The following is a 16,046-nucleotide window of genomic DNA, read 5'->3' as shown; positions in this document are numbered from 1 at the left end:
AATATTTATTTTCTTCAGATGTGTTGAACAGGTTTTATAAACCTCCATGGCACCTGAGGTTGTTAACTATTCAACTGAGGAATGACTGCACAGGTGGCAAGGAAAAATGTATATTTATATATAGAATTTTCAAAGTTATAAACCTTTAAGGCCATTTAAGAATGCTATAGAGATGAGGCACGAAGTAGTCCTTGTAATGTCCATCGATGAAACCTTTTCCACTGTTGTGCACAAACCAACAGGAAACATCTGTTCCAAACACTATATCTGTTCTGTAGTCTTTCTGGAATCCTCTGAAAGGAAAATGGTATATGCACAGTTAGGGAACAGACCAGGCATGGCCAACCAGGTATAGCAGGAAACAAGACACCTCTTTTCCTTGCTGAACTTTGTGCTTTTTTATTGCCATTATCCTCCCCACCCACCCCACCATATTCCTGCTCCCCAGGTTGTGTGAAATGTCAGAATCTGGAGATTGCTGTTAGAAGGACAGAGAATAAGTAGTGTGTCCTTATTATTCAAGTAATTCTTCTACAGGTGGACCCCTAGGAACCCTTCCAGCAAGGTAAAGAGCAGTCAGTTGGTTAATGCACGTGGAAAGACAGGAATACAATACTAATGCTGTAACCTGACCTCACACATTAACTCAAGAATGCATCTGAGGGACCTTGGACTTCATGATAAATGTTTTATTTAGGAGTGATACCTGCTGCTTGGGCAAATTCATGTCCTCCACTTGAAGGACGAAGAAGCCAATGATTTGGAAAGACATACAACACATTGCTAGTAATGAGCCTTAAAAGTATCTAACTGTGCAGCCCACAGGTCAACTTATTTCAGTTACGCATCCCGAGATACTTGTAGGAGATGAAGTTGAGGCCCAGCACCAGCCTCCTGTGGTAGGGTAGATGCTCTTTTACCAAACTTCATGTGACTGACTGCGGTTACCAACTGGGGCTCACCCCTTGGCCATCATGCTTGCTGCTGCCCACTGGTAACTCACTGTTCTCTATCTAGTGAACCAAAACCCGTTGCATGGTACTTACCAAGAATCCCTGTTTAATCTACAAACTTAGTTTTGTGGTGGCACTTATAGCTTTATGGCTTAATTATTGCAATGTTTTGATTTGATTAAGTATGTGAAAGCCAACAACATTCATGTGCAGTAAGAGTCTTTTTTTTCCCTTCCTTCTACTGGGGATTGAATCCAGGGGGTGCTCTCCTACTGAGCTACATCCCCAGCTCTTTCATTTTAATTTTTTAATTTTGAGACAGGGTCTGGCTAAGTTGCCCAGGTGTTAGTGAACTTGCCATCCTCCTGCCTCAGCCTCCCAGGTAACTGTGATCACAGGCATGTACCCACAAAACAGAAATAAAGAGTCATTTCTTTTTTTTTTTTTTCGGTGCTGGGGATTGAACCCAGGGCCTTGTGCATGCAAGGCAAGCACTCTACCAACTGAACTATATCCCCAACCCTAGGAAGAGTCATTTCTAATAAAGCAAAGTTGGCTGCTTTATAAAAGCTCTAAAATGACAAAAACTGCTTTAAAATAATATCAAATTAGGCATGGGTGAGACAACTGTTAAAGATTGGGGGAAAATTATAAAGATAAGAATTTTAACACTGAATGTTTTACATGTTTTATAACTTGTAGCACTCAGAATGTTTTATACGTTCTCACTTCAAATTGAAGCATATGGATATGATTTGTGTATGAATAGCCACGCAAAAGTGAATTCAGTAAATCCATATTCCAAAAGAAGGCTTTACATAAAAATATACTTCCGTTCTCTAGCACTGTGGTTCATGAGTATTTTTATGATTTCTTCCTTTGGGTAGGTAACTTTTTCAATTATCCAACTTGTGAGCAGAGGGCTTCTAATGTGTGATGAGATGAGAACAATAGAATAATTACTTTTGGCATTTCATACTGCACACTTATATAAATAGTCATTATTGACATTTAAGGTGGGCCATCGGAAGTGCCCTTATGTAAATGTCATGTATGTGTCTATTCCTGATGCATTGTTGAGCTTGACAGAGGTAGTACTTTAAACAGATTTTCTTGGTTCTCTTTTGCTGCATAAGTTCCATCCTACAGGGAACCCTTTTCGTCACAGTCTTAGGCATCTGGGGCCTACCTGGTGACAGTCAGCTTCTGTCCTTTCACGTCCATGCTTGCCTCTGGTTTCTCAGGATCCTTTCCTGGTCTCTCACTGAAGATGCTTATCTTTGGCTCGTGCATGAACTGGCCTAGCAAAGCAAAGTCCAGACAATTATTTACATGTAATCCAAAGTTAAATAAAAAGGCCAGTTATTGGATCCAAGTGACATTTTGGTCCTCCTCCCAGAATTTCTAGGGTAGAAAGACATTAAGGGGTAAAAGTGGGGGCAATGGGAGGGAAAGGTCTTTCCTGAAAGCTGATCTCCCAGGTTTGCTTTTTACATATGAGGCTGATCTACCGGAATGCCTGTGGATGGACCACCACCTGATGGCAGAGACAGGGGTGAGGTCAGCATGGGAGAGCCTAGGTCAAACCATAGGAACACGTCTGTGATGTCATGTGCTTACATTTGAACTCTTAAAATACCAGGGAATGTTGTCCTGGATGCTCTACTTGTTATCAAAGACTTCCTAAACCAGTTCACCTCTCTTCAGGTACAAAACAATCTTCTCTTAACTTGCCCAGTTTCTAATGCTGAAACTCTAGCCTTCGATGCCCTTGTCTGTCTGGAAGGGTGAATGGTCCTGGCCATCTTAGCTCCAATCTGTGGGTTCTCTGCTCCTGAGTCCACACCTGCTACCTTCCCAACTTCTAACTACCATCATCCAAATCACTAAAGACTTAGATGCCAGATGGTTGAGAAACACTTTACCTAAAAGTCCATGTGCATTAGGGGAAAACTTATTTGTGGGGGGAATGTAGATCCCTAGAAAGTCTACGTTGATCGGATGCTTCTTCCAAACACGATGCAGTAGAACAGAAAAGGACATCTCCTTATCCAGGGTGACTGTCACAGTTTTTTCTTTCTTCACAGAGACAAGCACCCTAGTGTGAAAATCAACAAGGAACAGAGAAGGTTCCAGAACAGGCTTCTTTAGCAAGTCATTCTCAACCCCAAAACACACTCTCCATTCCTCCCAGTATGATTCCATTCGTGTTCTAAGAGCTTTACCGTGTTTTTGCTACAGAATGTTTTTCTTTTAACTGCCAGCTCTAAAATCCTGTTAATTCGCATGTTTACAGGTGAACAATCAATTAACAGATATTAATTGGAAAGATATTCTGTGTAGGATACATAGTGCTTGGAGCAGGCTCCCTGACAGAGTCAGGGGATTTCAGTTGATGACTTTGTTCACTGATCCAATACATGTATTGTGTACTTACTGTATGTCACACATTAGGCTAGACACTGAGACACAATAGTGACAAAAAGCATGGTCCCTGCTACCTGGAAGAGTGTAGTAGGTAAGAACAACTTTCCTGAGCCTTGACTTCCTTATGCTTAAAATGATTATTTTACATTCTGTGTTGATGTTGCTGTTTGGATTTATTTGTGCAGTCATGTGTCAAGGACAGGAATGGATTCAGGTGGAGCAATACTTGCCTCTGATTAACGACATGAGCTGTGTCAGACCAGGACAAGATCGATGTACGAGAACCATGGCTCAGGGTGATGGTCTCAGTGCTGATTTCTATTTTCAGGTCTTCACTTTGGAAATAAAATCCCAGTTTTCCAAAATAGGTTCTTAATTTTCCATTCTGAGGTTTCTTTGCACCAATAAGCTGACCATTCACTGAAATCCCTGCAGAAGAAAAAACATTGTTTTTTTCTTGTGGGCCTTTTTTGGGGTATGTCTGGGCACCATAATTCAAATTTTTATAAAACTTGACTATTTGAGAAAATTATTATTATTATTTTGCTTCAGAATTTATGGTTTTTTTGTTTCATTTTTTTGGTTGGTTGGTTGGTTGGTTTGGGAGTTTTTTGTGAGTTTTTTAGGTACTGGGGGATTGAACCCAGGTGTGCTCTACCACTGAGCTACATCCCAGACTTCTTATGTTGTATTTTATTTAGAGACAGGGTCTCACTGAGTTGCTTAGCACCTCGGTTTTGCTGAGGCTGGCTTTGAACTCTCAATCCTTCTGCCTAAGCCTCCCAAGCCGCTGGGATTACAGGCATGCACCACTGCACCCAGCTCAGAATTTATGATTTTTATATATCTCATTTCATAACTGATGTGTTTATTATGAAGTAATTATATGACAATAAAATAAGCTAGTTTATCCTTACAGTATAGGTTTTGAATTATAATTGTTCCAAACTCTTAAGAATGTATTGGTAATTTAATTTTTCACTAATTATCAGAGTTCTAAAAATACAGAATTTCTGTTAAGAAGAGAAAGAGAAATCCCAGGTAGTGACAGAGAAGCATGCCAATTATCCAATTATCTAATTATCTAATTCAAACATAAGTTCTTTTTATCTTACCTGATTCTGGATCAGAAACCAGATTGAGGATTTTTCCAGGTTCTGAGTCAATATTGAAACAAATATTCTTCTGGCTTTTTGGCAAGTAAATGATGAAATGTGGGTCATTTTCAACTGGAAAATATACCAGGAAAATGAAAACACAAAATGATTAAAAGAAATGATTTTGAACAGTATTTTATTCCCAAACACCTCTAATTTAATCCAAATAACCATCTATTGTGCTTCTGTTATTTTTCTGGTTCTGTTATAGGAATCAGAGATCCAATGGTTCTTACCCCATTGTCCCTTTGTCTTGGAACATCTATCACTATTTATGTTATTTTATTTTATTTATTTATTTTTTTGGTGGTGCTGGAGATTGAACCTAAGGCCTTGTGCATGCTAGGCAAGCACTCTGCCAATTGAACTATATCCCTAGTCCAGTATGTTTTTTAATAAATACAGTGGATATTTATTTTGTTCCCATCACATATGTACTAGGCTAAATACTAGAGATGAAATTGAATATGCAAGATACAAGGAATAAGAAACACACGTATAAGAAACCCATACATGTAACACACACACACGCACTAGATGTATTTTTTAAGTAAAGTAGAGATGTATTTCAAGTTGGCATATACAGTAAAGAAAAATAAAGGAGACATAAAATAGATAAGCCACAGAAGTGAGATGAGATCACTTGAAATATCCACCAAAGCCCTGACTAAATTTCCTCTGTCATGGCACCATGTCTGGTGTGTGGGAGATAATGCTCTTGAGAAATTGGTTCTGAGGATTTCTTGATTGATAGAAGAGTCTGTATTCTAGGGAATCTAGACAGCTGCTCTTTCTAGGAACAATAGGAAACCCTTCCATGAACAATTCAAAAGGCCCACATTAGGCAGGTGCTTGGGACCATCCTCTGGAGAACAGATCACAAGAGCGCCCAGCAAGATGACAGCAAGGCACAATCCAAGAAAAGGCCTCAGAATGAAACCGACCTTGCTGTGCTTTGATCTTGGACTTCCAGCCACCAGAACTGAGATAAATGGATGTGTGATTTAAACACCCCAGTCTGGTATTTTGTTCCAACAGTTCTCGCAGGCAAATGCCTGGAGCTGTCTTCTTTCAACAGGAGGCAAAGATGCCTGTAAGTCACCTCCTTCCCCAGCACACAGTGATTTTACTCAGGTACAGAAATGCACCCCAGGATTGCAATAGGTTGAGAAGGTGGAAGCAATGTTGAAGCCATTACCTCTCATCACATGTGGGGGAGGTGTGGACTCAAGCACCTGTCCCCTTACGGCACGCATGGCAGTCACTGGTGTTGGAGAAGGTTTGGCCCAAGATGGGATGGAACCTGAAGCTACTTTGCTGCCATAATACAAGGCACCTGAGTAGGGGGGGAAAAAAAAAAAGTATCCATTAGAAGTTCTTGGTGAAACTTTTATCCCTCTATTTTTTTTTTTAAATTTTCAGTGCTAGGGATTGAACTGAAGGCCTAAAGCATGCTAGACGAGTGCTCTACCACTGAACAACATCCCCAGCTCCTTCCCCCATTTTATTCCAGATGTCTCTGCTGGTTCCCTCTGGCATCACAGGAGGGGAGGCTGTGGTAGAGTTCTCCCAGAAGCTGAGGGAGGGTCTGTGATTGGAGGAACTGCTTTGCAAGGCTGGGGAAGGTCCCACGCCTTCAGCATGGGCTGGGTAGATAATGTCCCAGATGACTATAGATCTTTCTAGAACTTGCCAAACAACAAGCTGAACCAATTTCATTTTCACTTCCCAAAGAGGTCCTCTATCCATGAGAGAGACTGCATTGCAAAAAAAAGGTTCTGATATTCTGTCATTGTCCCTGCTTTGAGAAACAGGCAGTTTCCCAGTCTTAGTTTTTCCCTAGCTCAATTTAGCTGTGGGGCTTCAATCTATTGTAATCAGGGATGTCAGAAGTCAGAGTTCCACACACTCTGGAACAGTGCAATAAACTTGGTGTCCCACTTGAACAAAATTAAAAATGCAGAAAGCAATCTCTCCAGTGAATGCAGCTCATTCTCAAGACAAGGTTATAATAGGACCAGCCAATCTCTAAGAAAGAGAGCAAGGACCTAGTAAACCAGAGCCCTTTGAGCCTTGGTTATATACTCCTCAGAACTACCTGGAGACTTTCGACCAAACACAGAATGCAAGGACAGTTTTTAAGGTCATTTGTAGATTCTGAGCTTCCACATAGGGAAGAAAGGGAGAAAGCAACCCTTTCTCCTATATTATGAATGGAAGGCAATCAATTCCCCTGCCTCCCCCCACTCAAAGTCCCCAGGAACCAAAGCCTCCATTTGAATGTTGGTATAGCACTTAAAACTCAATGACTCCAATGATTGGTGACAAGTCCTTTCCCAGTAAGATGGTTTCCCATTCTTTGCTTTTAGTAAAAGTGGAGAAGGGCTCACATCGTCTCCTGATGGATCACTGAAGTTTTTTGAATGCTTAATTTGTGTTTGGGCATATACATGTGGTAGAATTCAGACAAGTGAGTGATATTTCGATAAATAAGCTCTTTCTCTTTCCATTCCTATCTAACTTATCTATGTCAACAATGTTTATCAGCCCTTATGCTGTAAAGTTGTTTTTTTAAGTAGAATTGAAGCTGAATCCTGTCTCTTTCAGTCTATGCATAAACAATACTTGTCATGAATCCCCAAAGGAAGACTCAGCTACATTTTTCTCATTAGAGATAATTTCCATCAAATTTTACTTCATATATATTTCAACATTTATATCATATTTATTTCATTTTAATCAATGTCTACCAATACTATAGTAATTTTAATAAAATCCAATCCAGAAAAAAAATTTGAATGGTCAGAATCTTTTGGTACAACTTTTTAAGTTAAAAGTTGAACAAATATAAACAAAACAAAACAAAAAGAGCAAAATAAGCAAACTTTTTCTTTCAGGGGAGCAGGGTGATTAATAAGACTTTGATGCATAAAAATATATGTGTATTCTGGGAGGGGAAGTGGAATGGAAATACAAGTCCAACTAGCAAAAAGAACAACATAAACATATTAATAATTAAAATAGAATTTGTTCATGTATTTTTTAAATGGATGATGGTATCACAATAAGTATTCTGTTTCATTAGATACATTTAAAGTGATGACATACTTTTATTTTACAGAGACTATTTACAATATGCCAGGAAAATATTTGTTGCCACTATTTAAATACAATGAAAAAACATTGAAGCTTGATTTAAAAAATGAGTGTGGGGGTTCAGAGGTTTTCAAAATTCCTTTGGGAGATGTGTGAGTAAAAATGTTCAAAAGCCACAGTGATAAACCGTCCTTAAGTCAGCTTAATATGCAATCTCAGGCCTGTAGGGCCACAGGCTGGAAGCAAGAGATGGGTTAGGGATGGGACAGAGAAGAGGCCCTAGGACGTCAGCACAGGACAAGGAGACTGTCCTGACAGTTACCCCACCAGATGCAAACACCGACCTGAACAGCAAGTATGGTCCTGCGGAGGCGAGTCGGCCAGCATGCGCTCATCCCCAGCATCGTTCTCGATCACCATCGCAGTAAGTGGGGTCACAATATGATGTTCCAGAGACATCTGCAGGATTGTTTTTGTAATTTTCCTTTTGGCTGCAGCTGTAGGAGCCAGGCTTCTGCATTCAGGAAATAGAGGCATTATAAGACACGCTGCATTGAAGGGTGCTCTCAAGTCCCATCCCCACCTACCTCCCTTCCAGTGTCCAGCCAGGACCTGGGCAGGGGCCACGGTGCACAGGACAAGAGGGAAACGGAACCCAATGACTTCAGGAAGCGACATATTTTATCAAGCTATGCAGTCCCAAGGGATTGTTCAAAAAGACTGTTTTTCAGAGCAGCTTTAGGTTCGCAGTGAAATGGAGCAGAAGGTACTGGGTTATTTCCCATGGGCCCCCTGCACTGCTATGGACATCCACCACCAGAGTGGTACATTTGTTACAACTGAAGAACAATGAATGGCTATTCATCAATTGTAATTGATTAACTTAAGTCATAAGTCAATAGTTTACCTTAGGGCTTACCCTGGATGTTTATTCTATGGTTTGGACAAATGATCAGTATGTATCCACCATAGTAATATCATACAGAATCATTTTCACTGCCCTAAAAATGTTCTATGCTCCATATATTCTTTGCTTCCCTGAACAAAATAATCACTGATCTGGGATTTTTTTTTTAAACCAATACTTAACTTCCATAGCAATTTGCTCTATGACTTTAAATATATTCAGTGTGCTTCTATCCAAGGGGCAGGGATATTTCTCAAATAGCTTACAGCCTTGTTTATTTTTTTATAATCTTATCGACATCAGGAATTTTCTCTGCAAATCCAGCTATATAATGGCATTTCATTTTTCCAACCTAGTTTAGATCACCCAACTTCATCTTCCTGGGAATCTGATCTAATGGGTGGAATGGGCTTGGGAATGGTAATTTTTATCAAAACACCCATGTAATTCTGATGCAGATAGTCAAAGAGCTGTACACTACTCTACTGATAGATATGGTTTTTGTGTTGGAGGGTTAAGATGCAGCTGAACTGAAAAGCCAGGGGTTACATAGATAAACATTAGGGAGCACTTCCTGGGGAACATTGTAATCTCGTAATTGTACATTTCTCTTTAGACAACAACCTGTTTTCAAAAGCAAATGTAAATGAACTACTTAAATACACAGCAATATGGATGACTTTCATAGATATGATACTGAAGGAAAGAAGCTGGAAACAGATTGCATGGTTATGTAACACAATAGGCAAAACTAAATGAAGGTGACAGAAATCAGGATAGTGGATGTGGAGGAAGGAGAGTAAGGGACCCCTCACTGGTTCTATATCTGGATGATGACAGGGTGATATATATTTATAAATTCATTAAGCTGCACACTTCAAATGAATGTACTTCACATACTTTATGTATGTTATACCTTAATAAAAAAGAAAGTTAACCCAGCTTTAATTGAAGTGCTGGGAACCCATGGAAGTTAATAACACAATCCTATATTAATTTGCTGCCTTTCTTGGTTGCAAACTTTTTGTGCCCAATCTCAATTTTTTTTTTTTTTTTTTTTTTTTTTTTTTTTTTTGCGGTGCTGGGGATCGAACCCAGGGCCTTGTGCTTGCAAGGCAAGCACTCTACCAACTGAGCTATCTCCCCAGCCCTCCAATCTCAAATATTGTAGGTGAACATTTCTCTTTTACAAATCCCTGTCGTGCGGACTCTTCTCTCCTTACCGCTCTGCTAGCAGTTGATTGATTGTTAGATAGGCCCATAATTTCTTGGTGAAATCGGGATCTGCGTGCTTGTCTTTTGATAGAAAGTCCTCCAAGTCATCCATCTGGGCCAGGGTTTCCAAGACCAGCTCTGTGTTAGCCTAGAGGACCAAAGGTTCAGTTGAAGGACTCCAAGGGAGCAGAATTATAGTTAATAAATCATTTGGAGTGAATCAGGGCACTATGCCTTTTGGGGGTATGCAAAAGGCATCTGTTGGGAAGGTAAGTGCCCCCCTCAATGGGACTGGGCTTGGACTTGGGTGAAAATGTGAGGATTGACTGAATCGTTGGGAAGGTGGCAGAGATCTTCTCCTGACTTCTCTTTAGTTATTGCTGCTATTCTAGATTCTGGTTGTTAACACATAGAACTGACTGTCTCCAGGGGACCAGTTAGTATCTTAGAATAAGCAGCAAGCAGTAGTACCGAAGTCGCGGTGATAATGCTCTGTACTTGCTCCAACTTATCAGGGTCAAATTTTCCTGCCACCACAATCTCTGAACCTCCAAAATAGTTGTGGAAACTGTTCTGAGTGACATCTGTTACTGACGTGTGGGGATAGTTGAACTGAACGTTCCGGAGCAGGGGAGTTGAGACTTGATTGTAGAATTTCTACCATTTATAAAAACAGAAAGAATAAAAAAGAAAAAAAGACCAGAGAAATCATTATTTTTCTAACCACTTTATAACTCGACAGCATTTTTCTCTGAGGTTTGTCACATATTTAGCAGATACTTCTTAATTTATCTCATGGATCTCTGGGACAAGAAATACACTCATGATTATTGGGTGAAAAAAACTGAAATGTGGAGACAAGAAGACTTGTTAGAAATATCAATGTTTAAGATACCCAGCTTTCTCCCACTTTCTGGTATGATCAGCATGAAAAAGTCATGAACTCTTATAATAACAAATGTTAGCTGGGTCAATACTCCCAAATTAGAACCTTTTCCCTTTCCTATCTTTGGTTTTATATATGGTGCCTGACATTGATGTCATTTTCTTAACCATTTAGTAAAATAAACAAGTAATTTGTATCTTTTGTATTTAAGGAAACTTAGAGGCCATAGTTGGATCTATTTTACACTTTAAAGGACTGGTATTCGAGGTGACAAAGCACTTCAAAGGAAAATCAGGTGGCCACCATGATAGGAAGAGCCATTGTTCAGTGGGTCTAGAGAGCCAGCAGATGCTCCTGCCTGGTGCCTCAGGAGACCTTTCTGTTTAAGGGCAGGGAGTGTGCGCTCGCATCTCACCGTTAGGGCACCCACGGGTGGAGGGGAGCATTTGAACAAAGTGCTCAATTCCTGAAGGGATCCTTCTTTGATTCTTGCAACCAAATAATGACAGTTTTAAAGTAAGTGCAACTGTCTTCTTTTAGGCATCGGACATGGGTAGCTAGGTGATTTCCAGTTAGGAGGCAGGGATGGAAAACAACGTTACCTTGAGCTGGGAGGATGTGTCCTGGTTGCCATAAATTCTTTGAGCAATTCCACGGTTTTCATTGGATAATCTCTTCAAAAAATCATAGTCAACATCAAAGCCTATCCCCAAACTGAACAAGGAGATGTTGTCTTGTATGTTCTGCTTCACGTTTTTCTGAATTTTTGACAGTTTTACCTCACCTGAAGTTGGTGATGACGGAAAAGAGGAGGGAGGAACCAATGTTAAAAAAGGTTCTGGAAAATCTAGGGAAGGTAGTTTGGTGAAATTTACCCAAATTAAAAAATGCACTTACTCTTTGAGTTAGTAATTCAACTTCTAGGAATTTTTATTACAGATGCACCCATACATGTCAAAATGAAGTATGGGCAATGGTACATGGCAACATTATTTAGGAATAGCAAACATATCAGAAACAAACTAAATGTGCACCAATAAGGACAAGTGGTGATATCACGGTATACTTAAACAGTGAAATACTATGCAGCTATTAAAAAGAACATAGCAACTCTTTTTGAATTTATGTAGAAAATTTTTAAAGACAAATTTCTTAAAAGGGAAAAAATCAAGGTAAATATGGAGGTATGTAGGAAGCATTTATATATCTACATGCAGATATACATCTATGTGTGCAAATATGTATTTAGAGTAACACGATATGCATAAACTGTCTCTGGGAACTGGGAGCCCGTGACTGACTTCAGGACGGGAACTGGATGGGTAAGGGATAGGAGTAAGAAATAGAAATTTTTAAAAATTGCATTTCTTTTCCTTCCTTACGATTTTATTCAAAACTTGAATTTTAAAAGTTATGTGATCTGAGGTGGGGGGAAACAAGGAATCCATGACAAAGACATTAACTATATGTTAGTCTCATTGCTAGTAAAATGACTGCTATTTATTTTCCAAAACTCTGGTTGCCATTGTCGTTATTGCCTGGTGTATTTTCATTCAGTGTAGCTGTGTCAGGCCCAGGTTAGAAAGGGTCCTTGTTCACATGGCAACACACCCAAGCAAGCGCAATCTGCCATTCACTCTTCCTTATGTTTGTGGGTAGGGAGACACAAGTAAAACAAATAAAAATAAACATAGATAATAGAAGTTGGGAGATGGTGGAGCCTTCTTGTGGATAGGAAAAATGGTTAACTTAAAGGTTCCATCAGCGCCGTCATTACCCCAGTTGCAACTGGGAGGAATGCGGAGAATGGAGAATATGTGACTGTGGCCTTTGGAGGTACTATTGCAGGAGCTGGGGCCAGCACACATCAGTCACAACTCACCCGCCATCTTTCCAGATCTACAATTGAGGACACAAATGCCTTTCACTAGAATGCATCAGCAAATCTTCACAATAGACTATTAGAATTCCAACTCAACTCTCTCCCTAGCGTGGAGGGGAAACCGAGGCATTCAGGAGCACCACTAAGTGTGTCTGAGGACCAGCTTAGGGTGAGTGCTTCAGGGTCGGAGCCAATCTTGAGGAAGCTGGGCTTAACATATTTTAGAAACTCGGGCCCATGTCAGTAGACTTCCCGTGTAGGGCAAAACACATTCTCCAGCAACAGCAGTGAAAATGTCTGTCATGAGAAAACTGAAGTGATACTTACCGACTGTTGGATCTCCATCAGAAACCAGAATGATCAGAGAGACCGAGTTGGGGTCCAACAATCCCAAGTTATTGGCTTCATTCAAAATAAAGATGGCCCGCAAGAGGGCTTCATTGATATTTGTGCCTGTTAAAGTAATATAATGTGCCATTGTGAACACTTCCTCTTCACACGCACTCAAATCACCTTGGGGACTCCAGTTCACCTGTCTAGTGATTTCTTATGCATAATTTATTCAATACTAAAACAATTATTTAATAATTAATAATTATCGATCATCATTAGTTATTACAATAAGCATAATTAACAATTATTTAATAATGATCAATAACATAATATTTGAATAATTATTTGATAATTATTCAAAATTAAATCATAATTTGATTGCTTTCCAAGCAATTGCAAGGTTTAGGTCTGCCTGGTCAAGGTCCCATAGCGCAGTAAATTATTTACTTTAAAGTAAACTGTCCCCTGAAGGGAGATCAGCAGAGTAGAGGAAAGGGACCAGGGGGAGGGAGGAGGAGAGGGAAAGGGGAAATACTGGGCAATGATATTGGCCAAATTATAGTTATATTTTTTGTGTGCATGTACTAATATGTAACAACAAACTCCACCATTAGGTACAACTACAATGCTCCAATAGAAATATGAAAAAAAAAATAAACTATCCCCTTAGAGGTGGATAAGCTCTTCAAAGCACCAGTCTGGCATATTGTAAAACACCCAGTTAAAGGCATGCGTATTAGCCTGGCTGAGATACGCTGAAGACTTGCATTTTACCCTGTGCAATTAAACACAAAACCCAGCATTGCTTACTGAAACTTTTTTTTTTTTTTTTTTTTTTTTTTTTGTGGTGCTGGGGATTGAACCCAGGGCCTCTGAAACTTTTTTGTAAAAGGTTGGACTTTTAAAAAACTCATCAGGCTGGATTACATGTTATACTTTACCCAGAAACAGTATTCATCATTTACCAATAAATGTATTTTATTTAGGGTAGACGTTGCAAACTGGGCAGAGACCACTATTAGAGGATAATGAGTCTTATATAAAGCAAATGAAACCAAAATAGTTTTCCTATGTAATTATATGAGCACACCATAGTGAATTAACATGTACATCCAGAAGAATGGGGTCCTAACTAGATAAGATATATTCCATGCTTGTACAATTATCTCAAAATGAATTATACTATCATGTATAACCAAAAAAGATCCACCCCCCACCCCCGCCGGAAAAAAGACTTGAAACTTAGGGAGGTTTCCCAGTAGGCTTTAGGACAAACACACTCACCTCCATTGGGTTGAATTTTCTCAATGTATCTCTTGGCATCTGCAATCTGTGCTTTAGTAGCTGAAACTAAATCATTTCTCCAGGTTCGAACATTGTGATTAAAATCAATCACAGAGAATTGGTCTTCAGCTCTTAAATCATCCAGTATGGTCTTCATTGCTTCCACGGTCTATTCCAAAATAAAATAAAGAGGGGTCTTACTACTTGAACTCTAAGCCTAAGAAACTAGGAGACCAGTCATCGATCCCAGTTATCCTTCAAGTACTGACTCAAGCACAACTTCTCCAAGAAAACCTCTTTAACCCATCTCAGTTGACACAGGTCTAGACCTTGTGTATTTTGAACATGCATTTTTAATAAGTATTAAAGTTTGTGAATACTTGCATTTTTACTGTCTTATTTTGTTATGCACAACCAGTTTGACTAGTCCTAGTTTAAGGATCACAAACTTCACGTGCCCCTTTACTGGCATCTGAAAATCAATTATATTTCTCAAGTCCATCTGCTCTCCTAATCTTTTAAGTTTATATTTCTCATCTTTTTCTTAGAAACATCCACATCCGCCTCTTTTTCTATCTCAGCTGATGACCCGATTCTTGCTCCACTGACAGCTGAAGTAATCAGAGGAAAATTTCCATGGACTCCTACCACTGTTAAACCCCAATCAGTCATGTTTGTATCTATGCACTTTTCCATCCTGCCTGGTAGTGAAGAGCAACCCTCAGTATTTCTATCTACTGCAAATTCATCTACTGCAAACTAGATTTCCTTCCACGTCATCTGCTGAAGACCATGGCTCTAGCAACTTCCCTTTGCCTCTTGACTCCTTGACTCTCACTCCTCCATTGATACACTTCCAAAAAAAAAAAAAAAAAAAAAAAAAATGCACTTCTCACCCCTTTAAAAACCTCATCTGCACTTGCTTTCTCTTTCATCATCTTCCCTAAGTCCCTGGAAAGAACTGTCTAAGCACGCTGTCTCCAAATCTTCTCTCCCCATTTTCTCTTGCACGCACTCCATCCAATGCCCATCTCCATTACTCCACTGAAGCTGCCCTTCTCAAGGTGTTCAAACTAACCACCCACTCCCTCCTCAGAACGATTTCCTCGTTTGTCTTCCAGAGTTTTTCTCCCCCTCTCATGAGTGGCTTTTTATGAGTCTCCTCTTCTGACTCTCCTCTTTCCCCCAAGTCTTTGATGTTGGAATGCTCTACGGCTCCGCTATCTGCAGAAGAACTGAAAGATGGTGCAGAAGAGTGACCAGAGGCAGAAGAGGTGATACAGAGATGAAACTGCTCAAAGAGGTGAGTTTCAAGATAATTTTGCAAAGAAATACTGGACAATAAGTAAAGGGAAGAGGAAGCAGGAACAGGGAGATGGAAGAGAAATTTACAATGAAGGAATGACTGGGGGGGTGTCCAGGAAAAACACGACAATCTCACACCCTTGGGAAGAGCTGGCGCTCTCAGTTGTGAGAGTTCCTGAGTCTTAGCCCTAAGGACGGAGTGTGAGGGGCCAATGAACTATTGCATTCAGAGGGGATCAGAGAAGGTAGGCAGTTCTGCCTGGCACTGAGAACGAGGGGTACTTACTTGTTTCATCTTAATTCCCCACATGGAGCCACTAATGTCAATGACAAAAAGGATGTTTTTGGGAATTGGGTCCAGGTTCTCAGGAGCAAAGAAGTGAACAAAATATCCATTAAATACCTGCAAAATAGAACATAGGTGTGAATCAGCTCATGACCAATATTGAGAAGGTAGGGAATGGGGGGCCTGGGGACTAGAGAGGAGAGGTGGGTGATAGGAGAAGGTGGCTTGGCGCTCTTAAAGACCAGAACAGAGCTGGATTTTGTGCACATCCACCTCCTGCTTCTGCTGCTGTTCCTCTGTGGTCCTCTCCCGGGA

General features: G+C 40.0%; 1 protein-coding gene across 1 annotated transcript in view; it reads right to left on the bottom strand.

Moving 5' to 3' along the window:
* ITIH2 (inter-alpha-trypsin inhibitor heavy chain 2) overlaps nt 1-16,046 on the bottom strand; it is a 36,573-nt gene continuing 20,527 nt past the window's right edge. Inside the window, exons 9-21 of the mRNA XM_079106995.1 lie at nt 15,732-15,848; nt 14,141-14,309; nt 12,851-12,976; nt 11,244-11,425; nt 10,227-10,412; nt 9,764-9,903; nt 7,978-8,147; nt 5,736-5,873; nt 4,496-4,609; nt 3,611-3,809; nt 2,879-3,051; nt 2,143-2,254; nt 1-293 (exon numbers count right to left, since the gene is read on the bottom strand). Of these exons, the coding sequence (XP_078963121.1) occupies nt 146-293; nt 2,143-2,254; nt 2,879-3,051; nt 3,611-3,809; nt 4,496-4,609; nt 5,736-5,873; nt 7,978-8,147; nt 9,764-9,903; nt 10,227-10,412; nt 11,244-11,425; nt 12,851-12,976; nt 14,141-14,309; nt 15,732-15,848 (1,974 nt within the window). The 3' untranslated portion in view covers nt 1-145. The remainder of the gene's footprint in view (nt 294-2,142; nt 2,255-2,878; nt 3,052-3,610; nt 3,810-4,495; nt 4,610-5,735; nt 5,874-7,977; nt 8,148-9,763; nt 9,904-10,226; nt 10,413-11,243; nt 11,426-12,850; nt 12,977-14,140; nt 14,310-15,731; nt 15,849-16,046) is intronic.

This window comes from Sciurus vulgaris (genome assembly GCF_902686455.1).
Source record: "Sciurus vulgaris genome assembly, chromosome: 12".
NCBI classification, from domain to species: Eukaryota; Metazoa; Chordata; class Mammalia; order Rodentia; family Sciuridae; genus Sciurus; species Sciurus vulgaris.
This window is presented reverse-complemented; position numbering and strand designations above follow the sequence as displayed.